This window comes from Ranitomeya variabilis, chromosome 2, assembly GCF_051348905.1.
Source record: "Ranitomeya variabilis isolate aRanVar5 chromosome 2, aRanVar5.hap1, whole genome shotgun sequence".
NCBI classification, from domain to species: Eukaryota; Metazoa; Chordata; class Amphibia; order Anura; family Dendrobatidae; genus Ranitomeya; species Ranitomeya variabilis.
This window is the reverse complement of record NC_135233.1, coordinates 378,561,406-378,578,390: the sequence shown is the minus strand read 5'-3', so window position 1 is coordinate 378,578,390 and position 16,985 is coordinate 378,561,406. Positions and strand designations below refer to the sequence as shown.

Here is a 16,985-nt window from a genome sequence, read left to right as displayed (position 1 = left end):
GCGTCGCACGATGCTGACATGGACGTCTGTGATCTCATTATTATGAAGTATACAAGCCACTTCCACTGCCGTCTACTGATAGACCTTGTGATGAGCCGACTTGTTGACTCCGATATCATGGCTGGACGTCCACCTCTTGGCTTCTGAATGGAAGGACATACTTCATTTTGTAATCTTCCAAGTGCCATGATGCTCACATGATGGAATTTGGCAATTTTCTTGGCCGAGAGACGGCTATCGATGAGCTGGATGATGCTGTTTCTCTTTTCTTGGCAAATCTTCTTCATGGCTTCTCCTCAATTCAAGCAAGCTTGGGAAATTTATGTATGAAATAGCCAAGATGATCGTCTATAAAATGATGGTAGTATCACGTTCAAATCAGTAGTGGATGGTGAGATATGGAGGCTGAAAGTCAGAAGCTCAAAACATTGTTACCCTTGTGCTAGTCAGGGTATTTGGATGTCTCTTTGGGAATTTTCCTCTTGTCCTTATGACCTCTGATTTGACTTTGGACTAGTTTTGTTTGCCTTCTGCTCCGATGACCTTTGACTATGAGACTACAATTTATTATTGGACTCAGAGACGGCAATCACTCACACATACAGTACCCGTTGTGACCGCACAATTAGTATGAGACTAAATCCTGGCATGGCGGCACTCACGGCCGTGCATTCCCATGTTACAGAGCCCCTGCAATGTTTTATAACCCTCGTTAATACGGCACATCGTAGAACATCTCAACAAAAGAAGAGAATCTAGCTCGCCTCCAGTAGAGTCAGCTCGTCTCCCCGGTGCAGATACGGTAATCCTCCCTGATCAGGAGCCCAGAAAAATGTAAAAATATTCCAGCTCCAAGAGAATGAAAATATTGAACATTTATTGTGATATCAAAAGTTGGCAATCCAAAAGTATCACAAAAGAATAAAAAAAAGTGCATTTCACATAAAAACACATGTATCACCGCGACCAAGAACGTGTGCTTTGAAACATGTTTTTTTTTTTTCTTTCTTGATACTTTTGGATTATGAAGATTTTATAGCTCAATGAAGTTTCAATGTTTTTATCCTTGTGGAGCCGGAATATTCTCACATTTGCGTAAAACAAATCTCTATCCGTAAGCAAGAAAGTGACATCTGGGCTCCTGTACTGCTTATGTACGAATCATTAGACTTGCCTCCCTCTGCCAGTATCAGTGGAGTCTATCTGGTCCTACAGACGTTCCTTCTCTCACTCTTTTCTGTTTTTTACATCGGTAACTCGTCACTTCTGCCATCTTGAACTCTGTTCCTGACGCCGACATCACCCAGAATGCTGAGGGCTTAAAAGTTGCAAGTTTTCAGAGGATATCGTCTGTAATAGCTGATAGTATCCAGATCCCAGACATCTCCACGTGAGTCCTGCAGCCGACAATATTCCACTGATCCGGAGTCACTCCATATCTACAGGGCTGGGCTCTGTCTATTATTATCTATGATCATTTCCTTTGTATTTTAGGCAAAAAAAATACATTTATATATTTTCATTTTTAATATTTTAAAAATTACAAAAAGGAATATGGGCTGATGCAAAAGTTTGGGCACCCGGCATGGTTAGTACCTAGTAGCACACCCTTTTGCAAGTATCACAGCTTGTAAACTCTTTTTGTAGCCAGACAAGAGTCTTTCAATTCTTGTTTGAATGATTTTCATCCATTCTTCCTTGGAAAATTCTTCCAGTTCTGTGAGATTCCTGGGTCGTCTTGCTTCCTCTGCTATTTTGACATTTTTTAACCGATTTTCAATGACATTCAGATCAGGGGACTGTGAGCGCCATTGTAAAACCTTCATCTTGCACCTTTTGAGGTCGTGTATCATGGATTTTGATGTGTGTTTAGGATCATTATCCATTTGTAGAAGCCATCCTCTTCCTCTTTTCACCTTCAGCTTTTTTACAGATGGTGCTTTGTTTGCATCAAGAATTTATTGAAATGTCATTGAACCCATTGTTCACTCTACCTGTGAAATGTTCCCCGTGCTATTGGCTGCAACACAACCCCAAAGCATGATTGATCCACCCCCATGCTTAATGGTTGGTGAGATGTTCTTTTCCTGAAATTCTGTGCCCTTTTTTTCTCCACACATATCTTTGATAATTGGGACCAAAGAGTTCTATTTTAGCCTCATCGGTCCACAGGACTTGTTTCCAAAATGCATCAGGCTTGTTTATATGTTCTTTTGCATACTTCTGATGCTTAATTTTAGGTGAAGATGCAGGAGAGGTTTTCTTCTGATGACTCTTCCATGAAGGCCATATTTGTGCAGGTGTGTCTGAACAGTAGAGCAATGTACCACAAATCCAGAGTGTGCTAAATCTTGTTTTGAAGGTCTTTTGCAGTCCAGCGGGGGTTCTGATTTGCCTCTCTAGCAATCTTACAAGCAGCTCTCACTTTTGCTTGGTCTTCCAGATCTTATCTTGACCTCCACTGCTCCTGGTAACTGCCATTTCTTAATTACATTTCGAACTGAGGAAAGGGCAGCTTGAAAACGCTTTGCTGTCTTCTCATAGCCTTGAACTGCTTTATAAGACTCTGCCATTTTCATTTTCAGAGTGCTAGTCAGCTGGTTAGAATAAATCATGGCTGCTGTTTTTTGGCACAAGGTTATAGCAGGCTGGCTTTTTATAAAGCTGGGAAATTTGCATCACCTGGCCTTTCCTAACGATGCTAGTGAACAAGCCATAACCCTAGCAGGATAATTAAGGTCTGAAACCTTGGTCAAAGTTATCTGACCACACAAATCTCCAAGGGTGCCCAGACTTTAGCATTGACCCATTTTCCTTTTTGCAATTTTTAAAATGTAAAAAATGACTAATATATGCAGTACAGACCAAAAGTTTGGACACACCTTCTCATTTAAAGATTTCTCTGTATTTTCATGACTATGAAAATTGTACATTCACACTGAAGGCATCAAAACTATGAATTAACACATGTGGAATTATATACTTAACAAAAAAGTGTGAAACAACTGAAAATATGTCTTATATTCTAGGTTCTTCAAAGTAGCCACCTTTTGCTTTGATGACTGCTTTGCACACTCTTGGCATTCTCTTGATGAGCTTCAAGAGGTAGTCACCGGAAATGGTCTTCCAACAATCTTGAAGGAGTTCCCAGAGATGCTTAGCACTTGTTGGCCCTTTTGCCTTCACTCTGCGGTACAGCTCACCCCAAACCATCTCGATTGGGTTCAGGTCCGGTGACCGTGGAGGCCAGGTCATCTGGCGTAGCACCCCATCACTCTCCTTCTTGGTCAAATAGCCCTTACATAGCCTGGAGGTGTGTTTGGGGTCATTGTCCTGTTGAAAAATAAATGATGGTCCAACTAAACGCAAACCGGATGGAATAGCATATGGCTGTAAGATGCTGTGGTAGCCATGCTGGTTCAGTATGCCTTCAATTTTGAATAAATCCCCAACAGTGTCACCAGCAAAGCACCCCCACACCATCACACCACCTCCTCCATGCTTCACGGTGGGAACCAGGCATGTAGAGTCCATCCGTTCACCTTTTCTGCGTCGCACAAAGACACGGTGGTTGGAACCAAAGATCTCAAATTTGGACTCATCAGACCAAAGCACAGATTTCCACTGGTCTAATGTCTATTCCTTGTGTTCTTTAGCCCAAACAAGTCTCTTCTGCTTAGAAACAAAACCTCAGATACAGAAACCATATCTAAAAAGAAGACAGTCCTGTCTGGATCACCCAGGACTCATCGGGATAATACCCTGAGATACTTCTTACTGAATCAACACCAAAAAACACGAAGTATATAACTCATGAATATGTTAAAGAATATATATGTTTATTAATATACAAAATCAAAAACAAATAAACAAAACATATACCAAAAAATAAAATCCAGAAAATAAACAATTAGTACTGCAGAGTCATTTGAATATTGAGAAATGGGTGCACCAAAACCAGTGTTGCACCATGGATAAAGAGGGGCATACAATGTAGTAACACAATTATAATGGGTATCTATATCATAAATAACCAGTGCCTAATATACCACAACGATAAGTGTTACACAAAGTAGAAGGGGTATACCCTATAGTCCAGTGACCACAACGTTCTATCAGTATAAGGGAGCTAATCCCGTGCTGTCATCTTACCCTTCTCTCTATCCATGTGTGTCAACACGCGCCCCTACGCGCGTTTCGCCCATGGCTTCCTCGGGGGGCCCGCATAACATACATGTCTCCCAATCCGGCTTTTATAGTCCACAGCGGTGCTACTATGTGGCGCATGTCCGTGACGAGTATGGGCGCCGCAAGCCGCATCATCACAGGCGCCAATATAGCGGTGCGGGTCACCGGAGCATGCTGGTGACGTCACTGACCCGCACACGTCAAAGAGAGGCGCCAGAGATGATGCCGCAGCCCTTGCCCGCGTCAGAGACATGCGCACTAGCACCGCAATGATTCTCCATACAGCCACCAAGGTAACGTATTAAATAGAAGCAGAAGACGGCCCACAGATACATCATGCAATACTCGTATCATCACATTTGATCACCTAATATGTGGACCAAGGGAAGATGTTGCATACATCAAAATTAGTGAGAAAGATTCTTAAAGAAAATAAATATATTAACATCTAACTCCGCCAAAATACCATATGTGGCAGATAAATATTACAGCGTGATAAAATGCAAAATTACACTGATCATAAAGTGACATAGTGCGTGCATAATGTAATATACTACATCAGTGATAAATATACAATATATACTAAAAAAACTAGCATGATGATAAAGTGAAAATGTGCATAGATATCGACAAATAATAAGCAATGTCCTGGATCTGACGATCTTATTGCACGAGATGAGATTTAAAGGTCTGCGTCCAGGCCGACTTTATTCAGAAAAGTGCATCAATGGAAAAAGGTCCATACTGTAACTATAACAATGAATAAAAAGAACAAGAGACAAATATATTAAAAACAAGAATAAAAACAGTGATCCTCAGTCCAGAGATGACATAGTCTACAAAAATGATACAAAGTTCAGTTGCTCATTAAGTCCATGGGGGATCATTGTATCAAGATTAACTATCCAACGGCATTCTTTTTGCTTCAGAACCCGTAGAGCATCACCACCTCTTATCCCCATATGGACACAATCAATCCCCCAGACTTTCAGCTCTTTAGAATTACACTTGTGTTTGAGTTTGAAATGTCTGGGGATTGTTTTTAAAGACTCCACGTCGTCCACATCACGAGCGGCCTCTATATCACGCACGTGTTCACGGGTTCTCACCCGTAACTCACGTGACGTAAGTCCAATATATATCAAATTACAACTACACATGGCATAATATATGACATGCGTAGTTGCACATGTAATATTTTCTCTAATGTCATATGTCTTGAGGCCATTCGATGATGTGAAGGACGTGGATCTGGTGTGGTTCTTACATGCCAAACATTTTCCACAGGGAAAGAAGCCCCTCCTGTTGCCCTTGCTACCAAACAGGGAAGTGGGTTTTGAGATGTAATGACTTGACACTAAAGTGTCTCTAAAATTTTTCCCTCTTCGTGCTGTCATAAGGGGTATCGGAGAGAGTTGTGTTTTCAGAACAGGGTCGGTTAACAAGACCGACCAATGCTTTTTGAGAATGGTTCTCATAAGGTCCCATTGCTGATTATACGTAGAAATGAACCTAACTTCTATCTCCTTGCCCTTTCTCCTACTGGAATTACCACCATGTGAGCCCAGGAGATCACTTCTCCTGGTATTTTTAGCTCTAACATAGCCTTTCTTAATGCACCTGTTGCTATACCCACGATCTCTAAACCTCTGCCCAAGGTCTTTGGCCTGTCCCTCGAATAGTGCATCTGAGGTACAAATTCTGCGAGCCCGCAAAAACTGGCCAGTTGGAATAGCAGCAATCGTTGAGTATTGGTGTGCAGAGGATGCATGTAATAATGAGTTGACGGACGTTTTCTTACGATACATATCCGTATGTATCGATCCATCATCCTGCACCCTTAATTCAACATCAAGAAAGGACACCGCCCTTTGATCATAAGTATAGGTAAGCCTGATGTTGGATTCATTGCGGTTCAGACCCACCATGAATGTTTCCAAGTCACTGGCAGAGCCCTGCCATATAAACAAAATATAATCGATAAAACGAAACCATCCAAGGACTTGGGGGGGCGGCCTGTGCACCGTCCAACAGCAAACCCCTCTCCCAGAAACCCAGAAAGAGGTTTGCATAGGAGGGCGCACATGCCGCCCCCATAGCGGTACCACATTGCTGTAAAAAGAATCGGTCCTTGAATGTAAAGAAATTGTGGGTGAGAATGAACCGAAACAAATCCAACACCAGTTCCCTCATATCAGCATCAAGATTGCTAGACTCCAAGAAAAAAAAGCACCGCTGTGGACTATAAAAGCCGGATTGGGAGACATGTATGTTATGCGGGCCCCCCGAGGAAGCCGTGGGCGAAACGTGCGTAGGGGCGCGTGTTGACACACATGGATAGAGAGAAGGGTAAGATGACAGCACGGGATTAGCTCCCTTATACTGATAGAACGTTGTGGTCACTGGACTATAGGGTATACCCCTTCTACTTTGTGTAACACTTATCGTTGTGGTATATTAGGCACTGGTTATTTATGATATAGATACCCATTATAATTGTGTTACTACATTGTATGCCCCTCTTTATCCATGGTGCAACACTGGTTTTGGTGCACCCATTTCTCAATATTCAAATGACTCTGCAGTACTAATTGTTTATTTTCTGGATTTTATTTTTTGGTATATGTTTTGTTTATTTGTTTTTGATTTTGTATATTAATAAACATATATATTCTTTAACATATTCATGAGTTATATACTTCGTGTTTTTTGGTGTTAAGTCTCTTCTGCTTGTTGCCTGTCCTTAGCAGTGGTTTCCTAGCAGCTATTTTACCATGAAGGCCTGCTGCACAAAGTCTCCTCTTAACAAATGTTGTAGAGATGTGTCTGCTGCTAGAACTCTGTGTGGAATTGACCTGGTCTCTAATCTGAGCTGCTGTTAACCTGCGATTTCTGAGGCTGGTGACTCGGATAAACTTATCCTCAGAAGCAGAGGTGACTCTTGGTCTTCCTTTCCTGGGGCGGTACTCATGTGAGCCAGTTTCTTTGTAGCACTTGATGGTTTTTGGCACTGCACTTTGGGACACTTTCAAAGTTTTTCCAATTTTTCGGACTGACTGACCTTCATTTCTTAAAGTAATGATAGCTACTCGATTTTCTTTACTTAGCTGCTTTTTTCATGCCATAATACAAATACTAACAGTCTATTCAGTAGGACTATCAGCTGTGTATCCACGAGACTTCTGCACAACACAACTGATGGTCCCAACCACATTTATAAGGCAAGAAATCCCACTTATTACACCTGACAGGGCACACCTGTGAAGTGAAAACCATTTCCGGTGACTACCTCTTGAAGCTCATCAAGAGAATGCCAAGAGTGTGCAAAGCAGTCATCAAAGCAAAAGGTGGCTACTTTGAAGAACCTAGAATATAAGACATAATTTCAGTTGTTTCACACTTTTTTTGTTAAGTATATAATTCCACATGTGTTAATTCATAGTTTTGATGCGTTCAGTGTGAATGTACAATTTTCATAGTCATGAAAATACAGAAAAATCTTTAAATGAGAAGGTGTGTCCAAACTTTTGGTCTGTACTGTATATGCAGCGCCCCAGAGTCCTTGTCGTTGCAGTACTGATGCTCCGCCGCTAAGGGGGGATATGGTACGTCTGATGGCACTGAAGGAGTTCACCTGACCAGGTATCACAGACACCAATACACTTCACAGTCTGGCCTCCAGGGGGAGCTAAGGGTGCTATGTATTAGGCCACTCCTCACAATCTGGTAAAACTGGGGGTTGGATAGGAAGTTAGGAAGAAGCTGACTGGGTTGGAACCAGGCAACATCCTGTGGCAGAGGGTGTTGCAGGGGAAGATTCAGGGGGGTCCCTGTCGGGGGTGGGATCCTGACAGAGACCTAGCGAACAGAGAGAACGTTACGGGACCGCGCCTGCACTTGATCGCGGCGGTACCCTAAGAAAGGACAAGAAGCGAGGTTTATTGTGCTGAGTGAGAAACGAGATCAACGCAACAAGGAGAAACACCAGTAGGAGTCGTGCTGTAAGACGAGGCAACATCCTACTGAGGCGCGCAGCCGGTGGCCGGAACGCCGAGGAAGTATTGAGCTCCAGGCCTTACTTCAAACCTACGGCAGGACAGTCAGTTATAGGCGGGCTGTCTCACCAAATCACCTAAGAAGACATAGGGGGCAACAACAGGAGAGGGGCGACACTAGGGTCCAGGAAGAGCTCCGAGCCTACCCGTCATACGGGTGCGTCCTAGCCATAGCATCTGGGGGACGAAGAAGAACATCATAATCGAGTTGTGAGGGAACTTAAGAAACAGACACAACAGTTGTGGGGACTATCCCGTAAGCACAGCAGGGGAGGACCACAACACACAAGCGCTAGAAGGTAGGCACAGATTTCCACCTGCAAAGGGAACTCTGGAGGTGCCGTCGGACCGGCCGGACTTGCGCAGCCCGGTTAACCGTATTCCGGACCGAGGATCCAGAAGCCTTCAGTAAAGAGGTAAAGAGACTGCAACCTGGTGTCCTCGTTATTTACTGCGACCTGCACCTCACCATAACATCATCACTATCCACACCTTTCATTGGGCGCCCCTCAGCAGGGTCACGGACCGGGCCTAGCCACCGTGACAACCCTAGGACAGAGACTCAGAGGCCCGGTACCGGGTACCCCTCGGCCCTGCGGCAGTGGGGGCGCTACATATACATATAATTTTTTTTGCCTATAATACAAAGGAAAGGTATCATCTTTAACTTTAGCCCATTTAAAGATCATTTCATCTTCAACTTGCTTTACTGTTCACAATAACAGTAATTTTAACCAGGGATGCTCAAACTTTTTCATGCCATTGTAGATATTATCTATCTATCTATCTATCTATCTATCTATCTATCTATCTATCTATCTATCTATCTATCTATCTACTGTATCTATCTATCTATCTATCTATCTATCTATCTATCTATCTCATATCTAAAGCGGGTGAAAAAAGTATTGAAAACGTCACCAATTAAATCTATTTCTAAAGTTGCTATTGACATGAAATTCTAACAACATGTCGGTAACAACCCATCCAATCCACACAGGCAAAGAAATCATAGATTTAATAAATTAAGCTAATGTGAAATGATGAGAAATGACACAGGGGAAAAAGTATTGAACACACTTACTGAAATATAATTAATATTTAGTACTATCTGAAGAGCCCGGCGTTGCCTGGGCATAGTAAATATCTGTTGTTAGTTATAGCACCTCACTTCTCTTATTTTCCCATCACGCCTCTCATTTTCCCCCTCACATCTTTCATTTTCCCCCTCACATCTCTCATTTTCTCCCTCACACCTCTCATTTTCCCCCTCACTCCTCTTATTTTCCTCTTATTGTGTGGCGACATGCGTGTAGCAACTTTTTGTGTGTCGAGTTGCATGTGACAGGTTAGTGTCGCAAGTTGTGTGCAGCAAGTTTTGAGCATGGCGAGTTTTATGTGTGGCGCGTTTTATGTGTGGTGCGTTTTGAGTAGGTGCAAGTTTTGTGTGAGGCAACTTTTGCATGTGTTGCAACTTTTGTGCATGTGGCAATTTTTCCGCGTGTGCAAATTTTGCATGTGGTGAGTTTTCCATGAGGTGAGTTTTGCACGTGTGGCTAGTTTTGCGTGAGCCTAGTTTTGCATGTGGCGAGTTTTGCATGTGGTGAATTTTGCGCGTGGCGAGTTTTGAGCGGTGACTTTTGTGTTTCGACTTTTATGTGGCGAGGTTAGTGTATGTGTGGTGAAATGTGTGCTGAGGGTGGTATAAGTGTTCAAGCACGTGGTAGTGTGTGGCGCATTTTGTGTGTGTGTTCATATCCCCATGTGTGGTGAGTATCCCATGTCGGGGCCCCACCTTAGCAACTGTACGGTATATACTCTTTGGCGCCATCGCTCTCATTCTTTAAGTCCCCCTTGTTCACATCTGGCAGCTGTCAATTTGCCTCCAACACTTTTCCTTTCACTTTTTCCCCATTATGTAGATAGGGGCAAAATTGTTTGGTGAATTGGAAAGCGCGGGGTTAAAATTTCGCATCACAACATAGCCTATGACTCTCTCGGGGTCCAGACTTGTGACTGTGCAAAATTTTGTGGCTGTAGCTGCGACGGTGCCGATGCCAATCCCGGACATACACACACACACCTTCAGCTTTATATATTAGATAAAAGCCTTTGTTGGTGATGAAGTTTCAAGACACTTCCTGTATGGAGAAACTAGTCGCAGGCATTGCTCAGGAGTGATTTTGTTCCATTTTTCCATACAAACACTCTTTACATCCTGAAGCTTCCGTGGGCTCCTTCTATGAGCTCTGAGTTTTATTTCCTTCCACACATTTTCTATTCGGTTCAGGTCAAGTGATTGGTTCGGCCATTCTAGCAGCTTGATTTCCCTTCTCAAACCAATTGAGAATTTCCTTGGCTGAGTGTTTGTGATCATTGTCTTGCTGAAATGTCCACCCTCGTTCATCTTCATGATCCTGGTAGATGGCAGCAGATTTTTATCAAAAATGTCTCAGTACATTTGTCCTTCAATTATATGAAGTTTGCCAGTGCCATATGCTGAAAAACAGCCTCACACCATGATGTTACCATGAGGTTGAGTGGGGAGCGTGCATATACACATGGAGGTTGAGTGGTGAGCATGCATACAGGTCATGGAGGTTGAGTGCATTACCTATTGTTTTCTCCGAAACAATTGTACCTGCTTATTCCAGGTCTTTCTGTAGCTATCCACAGTTGGTCCTTGGCTCTTTTTACAACTTCTGATAATTCTTTTCACATCTCTGACTGAAATCTCGCGGTGAGCACCTGGTCATGGCTGTTTTATAGCTCTTTCCACTTCTGGATTGTCGCCTCAATAGTGATCACTGGAGACTTCAGTAATATAGAAGTTCTTATGTAACCAATGTAATCAGTATGTTTTGCAACAATAAGGTTGCAAAGGTCTTGAGGCAGCTCACTGGTATTATAAATCATAAGATGTTTCTTGTGTGTAATCTTGGTAATGAGATGGGCCATCAGTTGAACCAGCTGATAATATTTTTCATTTAGTGGCAGGATTGCTTTCGAATTACCGATAGATTTCAGCTGGTGTCAGGACTTTCCATGGGTTATTGCAACTCTATTTATGTGTTCAATAGTTTTTCCCTGTGTCATTGCTCATTATTACACATAATTTAATTTATGGACACCTATCATTTCTTTGCCTGTATGGATTGGATGGGCTGTTACCGACATCTAGGGAGAATATAATGTCAATAGCATCTTTAGAAACATATTTACTTAGGCTATTGATGATGTGTTCAATACTTATTTCACCCACTCTATCTATCTATCTATCTATCTATCTATCTATCTATCTATCTATCTATCTATCTATCTACCTATCGCTCTAATATTTATCGATCACACCATCACCACACCATGAATTTAGAAATATTTATATAAAGATAACGCCACTTTCATTGCCATGTTTTCTCCCCAGCACTGGGGTGTGGAAGATTTCTGCTTATTACAACTCCGCTCCTGGATCGAACTTTACGACCGAGTTTGAAGTACGGAAGTACGGTGAGTTTCCAGATGTCTGAAGTAGAGCATGGCTGTGATAACCGGGTCAGGCGTATCCACATGGCCACTAGATTCTTATATATGTCGCTCCCTGCTATGTGACTCCGCATTTTATACTTTCCTTGTTGACTTGCCCTTTTAATCTTTTTTTTTCATTGTTCATAGTTTTGCCCAATTTTGAGGTGAAGATTATTCCAGAACTTCCATATTTCCTGGTTTCTGGAACAGAATTTAAAATCAAAGTTGAAGCCAGGTAACGACTCGATAATGACTATTACATAGGACGAGGAAGCATTATTGGGGTTTTCCCATCATAAGCTTATCTGATATATTCCTACATTTTCTAAAATGAAGGAGAATGTTGGTGGTAAAGCTCCTTTACTGTGTTAGTTCCTCAACTTCTGATGAAGCTTTTCTGGACGGTCTTTGAATGAAATTTTCTCCTTTCCATTCTCTGTTTCCAAAATCCCTGGATGTGCTCTTGCACACAGGATCTCTATCAGATGATGGAGCATTGCGCAGAAGAAACCCTCCAGAAGTTCTGCTTTCATGGAGGCTTCGATGAGCGCATGGGAAAATTGACAACTCTTCCAGAAGATCTCCCCTTTTCCAGTCCTTCCACGTTATGAAGGTCTTCGCTCTTTTGAGAAAAGTAAATTTTAGAACAGGGACTATGACAGGTGGTGTTAAGATCTGGCTCACAGTTTCTTACAATACAAGAGCCTCCTCCTTTTATGATGGCCATCAGGGCCAGAAAATAGGCAGAGATCAAGTTCTTCATGCCCCAGGAATTCCACCTTATGATGGCCTCCACCATGCACTGTTTTTGCCCAGGCCGGGGAAGAGAGGACACATGGCAGTCACTTGTTATATGGATACTGTATATAGTGCTCACTTCTAGGTCCCCCACACTTTTTGTCTGTTTGATGGCCAAAAGTGTTGAAGAACCATGACTATGGCATTATCTAGAACATCTAGGTGAGTCCAAGGCATAACTGTCTCTATATCTCCCATCCAGTTCAGTAGTGATGACCATAACCGCTGCTATATGTGTCTGTGTAAGGGGTGAGGTGATAATATAGGGCATACTTTCAAGTAGTCAAAGATTCTACTACATCGAACCGAGAAATGACTATGGAACATTAGTAGAACTCATCTGTAATGAAGTCCTGTAATCTCTGTATGGTCCTAACTCCACATATTATACAGTCACTATTGTCTCCTCATCCAGTTATGTGTACGGAAAGCCGGTGTTGGGCATCACTTATGTACGCCTGGGGATAATAAATCAGAATGGACAGAAGACCATCCTACAAGGCTTGGAGCAAAATGTGAAGGTGATTAATGGTTCCATATAATTCCCATATTGTCTCATACAGTCAGAAATATATTTTAATATTTGCTTAATTAGTGAATTCATTTTAATATTAGACCGTGGTCAAAAATTATTAGAACTGCATGCTACACAATCACTATTGGACCGTGAACAAGCGACAAACTAAGACTATATGGAGAAAATAATTGTTCCCCATGACTTAATCACTGAATTCCACTTTCCCATTCAGTCCCATTACCCCTGGTGTATAATCTCCTGCCCTTCACCCCCAGGGTATGGTGGAAACAACTGCAGCAACTCAGCCACAAAATGGAGACGCCGTAAGGTTACAGAGCGGGGGCCGAGTCTTGAGGAGCTGAGGGCAGAAAATTCACCACTGCTCTGCTGACCCCATAATTACAAAGTCCAGACCTCCTCTAGTATAACATCAGCACAAATACTGCGCCCCCGCCAGGAGCTTCATGGCTAAGCAGCTGCATGCAGCCGTACATCACCAAGCACAATGCCAAGTGTCGGATGCAGTGGTGTAAAGCCGCCACCACTGGACTCTGGAGGAAACGTGTTCTGTGCAGTGACGGATCGCACTTCTCTATCTGGCATCTGATGGATGATTCTAGGTTTGGTGTGAATGCCAGGAGAGCATTACCCTCCTGACTGCATTGTGCTCGCTATACAGTTAGGTGGAGGAGGATAATGCTATGGGTTGTTATCAGGCATCGGCCTTGGACCTTAGTTCCAGTCAAGGGAAATCGTAATACTTCAGCACAAGACATTGTGGACAGTTGTAGCTTTGTGGGAACCGTTTTTGAGGCCCTAGTGCATAAACCATCGACTGTAAAGGCATGGTTGAGGAGTTTGGTGTGGAAGAACCTGACTGTCCACACTGATTCGGATCTCCACAGTCCACACCATCCTGTAAGAGAGCACTAACAGTGTACAGCTGGCAGATCTTAAAAGGGCCTTCATGGACAAACTATGTGCAAGGAACTCCATCTAGCAGGTCCTAGAGGAACCCTAAACTTCATGCTTTAACTCGTATACAGGTATCTGAGCTTACGCAGGCCACCTGGGTTGAGACCAAGAAGTGGCTGCTGGCCGATGGACTGGGCTGGCAGAGGGTAGACAGAGTGTTAGGTTAGTACTAAAAGGTCAGGATCAGGAACAAAATCATAAGGCAGTAGGGTTGTCTAAACACAAGCTAAGGTCCACTATGGGAATAGCAAACTAAGTCAGAGCAATGCAACAGAAGGGAACCAGAGTCAGTAACATCTATAACTGGCAACTAGGAACAAAGTTCTCTAGCCTTAAACAATGTTTAGCCCTACCCAAGGCCTTCAGCATGGAGTAGTAGGACAACAATGTTCAGGAATTAAACCACAAACTCCCTGCCTGAATGCCACTACAAGTCCCATAATACTAAACCAAAGTGCTCCAGTGTCACCCAGTGTCAACCATGCGGTGCTGCCTGTCGACAGAACCTGAAGTAGGAGAGAGATCAGCCATGGATGTTACGCATCCAACACCTTTGAGATAAAGGAGGCTGAAGATTGTGAGTCTGGCCTCTCCCCAACATCAGGGACTAACTTCACAAATGCTCTTTTGGGTGAAGGGACAAAATTTCCCACAGACGCCTCCAAAATCTTGCATAAATCCTTCCCAGGAGGGCTAGAGCCGTTATATCTGCAGTGGGGCGACTCCATATTAATGTCTATGGATGTGATGTGAGGTCAGAAAAGCTCCTGGACGTGGAATGTGTACCTGCTCCAATACTTTTCTCCATATATTATATCTACATTTCTGATAATTATCCTAATATCTCTGAATTCTTAAAGGAGTTGTCCTGGCATAAAAAAAATAATTTTAAAATTCTCTGCTGGGGAATTGTGAGTTAATAAAGGGAGGCCGTCAATATCTATTTATTCTGAGCAGAAATCAGCTACAAAACACATATTTATCCCTGGAGGACACAACAGCCCATTGATAGTAATATAAACTATGTAATACTTCTTTTCTCCAGTGGTGGTGCTGTAGAGAAATTGAACACTCGATGCCAGGTTTCCTCAGAGGTTTGATCAACCTCAGATCCCAGATGCACCTTGTGAACAGAATTATTTTTTATTATAGAGCCTTTAAAATAAAAATAAGATTGTATAAAGAAGAAAACCCCTTTAAACATGTAGCTCTCGTTATACCGCAGATTACATTACAAATTTTTATTGTTCGACCAACAATTCTGTACTGTTGATCCGCTGCCTTGTATTTCAGCTGACGGAAGGAGAGGGCACTGTCACTGTTAGCAAAGACGCCATTGTTAAAAAGATTGGTCAGCCACAAGAAAACCTCGTGGGGTCGACCTTCTACATTGCAGTCAGTGTGATGGAGGCAGCCTGTGAGTCGTAGATCCAGTTCTCTTTTTTTGCTTTTGCTCTTGGTGTATTCTTCATGCTATGATACTAATTTAACCCCTTCAAGACATATGATGTATAATTTTGCCATATGTCATGTCCCTGGCTTTGATGCAGGCTCGCACGCCGAACCCGCAAATTTCCCGGCAGATGATGGCTGATTTAATCCGCCATCACCTTCCTCTGACAACCATGGGTGGAGGGGAGTCCGCAGCTGTTAACCTGATAAATGCCACTTTGAATCTCACCCGTGACACTATCATGAGGCACCGATAGGTTGGCCATGAAGGTTAGGAGTCTGCTGAAGACCCCCATGCCTGTCATTACAATACTCCTGGGAAAGCCAGAGTTTAGCTGGTGTTCATAGGTGGCCGTGATTTTAGCCATACATAGCAGTGCTGGTGCAATGCTATGTATAGCACAAGTGATCAGATGATCGCAGCTTCAAGTCCCATTAGGGGACTAACAAGTACAGTAAAAAGTAAAAAAAAAATGTTTTTAAAAAAATGCAAGATAAAAATAGAACAATAAAAAAATACACATATTTGGTACTCTCGAGTTCAGAAAAGTCCGATCTATCAAAATATAAAACAAATTAATCTGATCAGCAAACGGCATAATGAGAAAAAAAAATAAACACCAAAATTACATTTTTATGCCTGCACCAACATTTCAATAAAATGTAGTAAGAGGTGATCAAAATATTTTATCTACCCCAAAATGGTATCAATAAAAAAACATCAGATTGGAGTACAAAAAATAAGCCTTACACAGCCCCAGATCCCAAAAACTGAAAAAGTTACCGGTCTCAGAACATGGTGACACAAGCAAATTTTGTCTTGTTTTTTTTTACAAATTTCTGAATTATTTTTCACCACTTAAAAAAAACCTAAACATGTTTGGTGTCTGCGTACTCGTACTGACCCGGAGAATCATATTGCCAGGTTGGTTTTACTGTATAGTGAACAAAAAAAAAAAAATTGTGGAAATGCATTTTTTTGGCAATTTCAACGAACTTGGAATTTGTTTCCCCACTTTCCAGTGCGTCTCATGATAAAATGAATGGTGTCATTCAAAAGTACATCTCAAAAAAAAAAAAAAAAGCCCTCACACGGCTATGGGGCTATGGGGACAGTCCTGGAAGAAGGGAATAAAAAAACAAAAATGAAAAAAAAATAGAAAATAGCCCAATCAAGAAGGGGTTAAACTTGTTTTATTTTTTTTATTATTTTAGTAGTTAAAAAATTCAGATCCTTGTAAAAAAAAAAAAAAAAGTATTTTTTTATTTTTCTGTCTAACGTTTTTCTTGATGCCATACTGCATACATAACGTTTTGATTGTGTTTTATTACATTTTTTGAGGAGGGGCAAGACCAAAAAACAGGAATTCTGCTTTTTGATTTTCCTCTTTTTGGTGTTTAAAGTCTTTTTTAAATAATTTAGTGCATGTATTTTGATAGATCGGACTCACAGACACAACGATAAGAAATATTTT

The 16,985-nt window shown here is 42.1% G+C and overlaps 1 protein-coding gene across 2 annotated transcripts in view; it reads left to right on the top strand.

Moving 5' to 3' along the window:
* LOC143806136 (complement C4-like) overlaps nucleotides 1-16,985 on the top strand; it is an 80,082-nt gene that overhangs the window by 10,617 nt on the left and 52,480 nt on the right. For both annotated transcript variants that reach the window (XR_013221401.1, XM_077286114.1), the window contains exons 5-9: nucleotides 1,308-1,390; nucleotides 11,668-11,750; nucleotides 11,916-12,003; nucleotides 12,982-13,087; nucleotides 15,352-15,475. Coding sequence is in view for 1 of the 2 variants with exons in the window: in XM_077286114.1 (XP_077142229.1) it covers nucleotides 1,308-1,390; nucleotides 11,668-11,750; nucleotides 11,916-12,003; nucleotides 12,982-13,087; nucleotides 15,352-15,475 (484 nt within the window). In the remaining variant the exon portion in view is untranslated. The remainder of the gene's footprint in view (nucleotides 1-1,307; nucleotides 1,391-11,667; nucleotides 11,751-11,915; nucleotides 12,004-12,981; nucleotides 13,088-15,351; nucleotides 15,476-16,985) is intronic.